This window comes from Psammomys obesus, unplaced genomic scaffold (assembly GCF_907164565.1).
Source record: "Psammomys obesus unplaced genomic scaffold, mPsaObe1.curated_primary_1811, whole genome shotgun sequence".
Classification (NCBI taxonomy): domain Eukaryota; kingdom Metazoa; phylum Chordata; class Mammalia; order Rodentia; family Muridae; genus Psammomys; species Psammomys obesus.
In genome coordinates this window covers 8,609,404-8,609,843 of record NW_026585609.1, presented here as the reverse complement: position 1 = coordinate 8,609,843, position 440 = coordinate 8,609,404, and the positions used below count along the sequence as shown (strand labels likewise).

The 440-nt window shown below is 34.3% G+C and overlaps 1 protein-coding gene across 1 annotated transcript in view; it reads right to left on the bottom strand.

Moving 5' to 3' along the window:
• Positions 1-215: 215 nt before the first annotated feature.
• Positions 216-440, bottom strand: part of LOC129679995 (uncharacterized) — a 23,242-nt gene continuing 23,017 nt past the window's right edge. Inside the window, exon 14 of the mRNA XM_055611518.1 lies at positions 216-333. Within this exon, the coding sequence (XP_055467493.1) occupies positions 216-333 (118 nt within the window). The remainder of the gene's footprint in view (positions 334-440) is intronic.

The window sequence follows — 440 nt, the reverse complement described above, 5'->3', positions numbered from 1 at the left end:
TAAAATCTAATATTATAAAGACTATCTTGAACAAAAAGGATCAGATACAAAGGTAGTATTTGTGCTTTTTGTGTGCTTACTATACGTCAATGATTGCTTTTGAAAGAAAGTTGTTATTAGGACAAATAATATAATTCGCTTTAAAATGTACACGCTCACAATTCTATTCAGGTTATGAACTCTGACCTTACCTGGCAGACTCCCGTGCAGGTGTCTCAGCGGGTGGGCTTACACTTACAAAGATATCTGTGTAAAGCTGCACAGTTCTCTGCTGTGAGACCAGAAGCTGACAGCATGGCACAGTTATGTTCATCATGGGAGGAGTCTGCTATCCTGCAATGGCAGATCCACAAAATTCATATATGTGTGTGTGTGCGTATAACATGTATAAGTTATATATATATATATATATATATATATATATATATATATATATATAT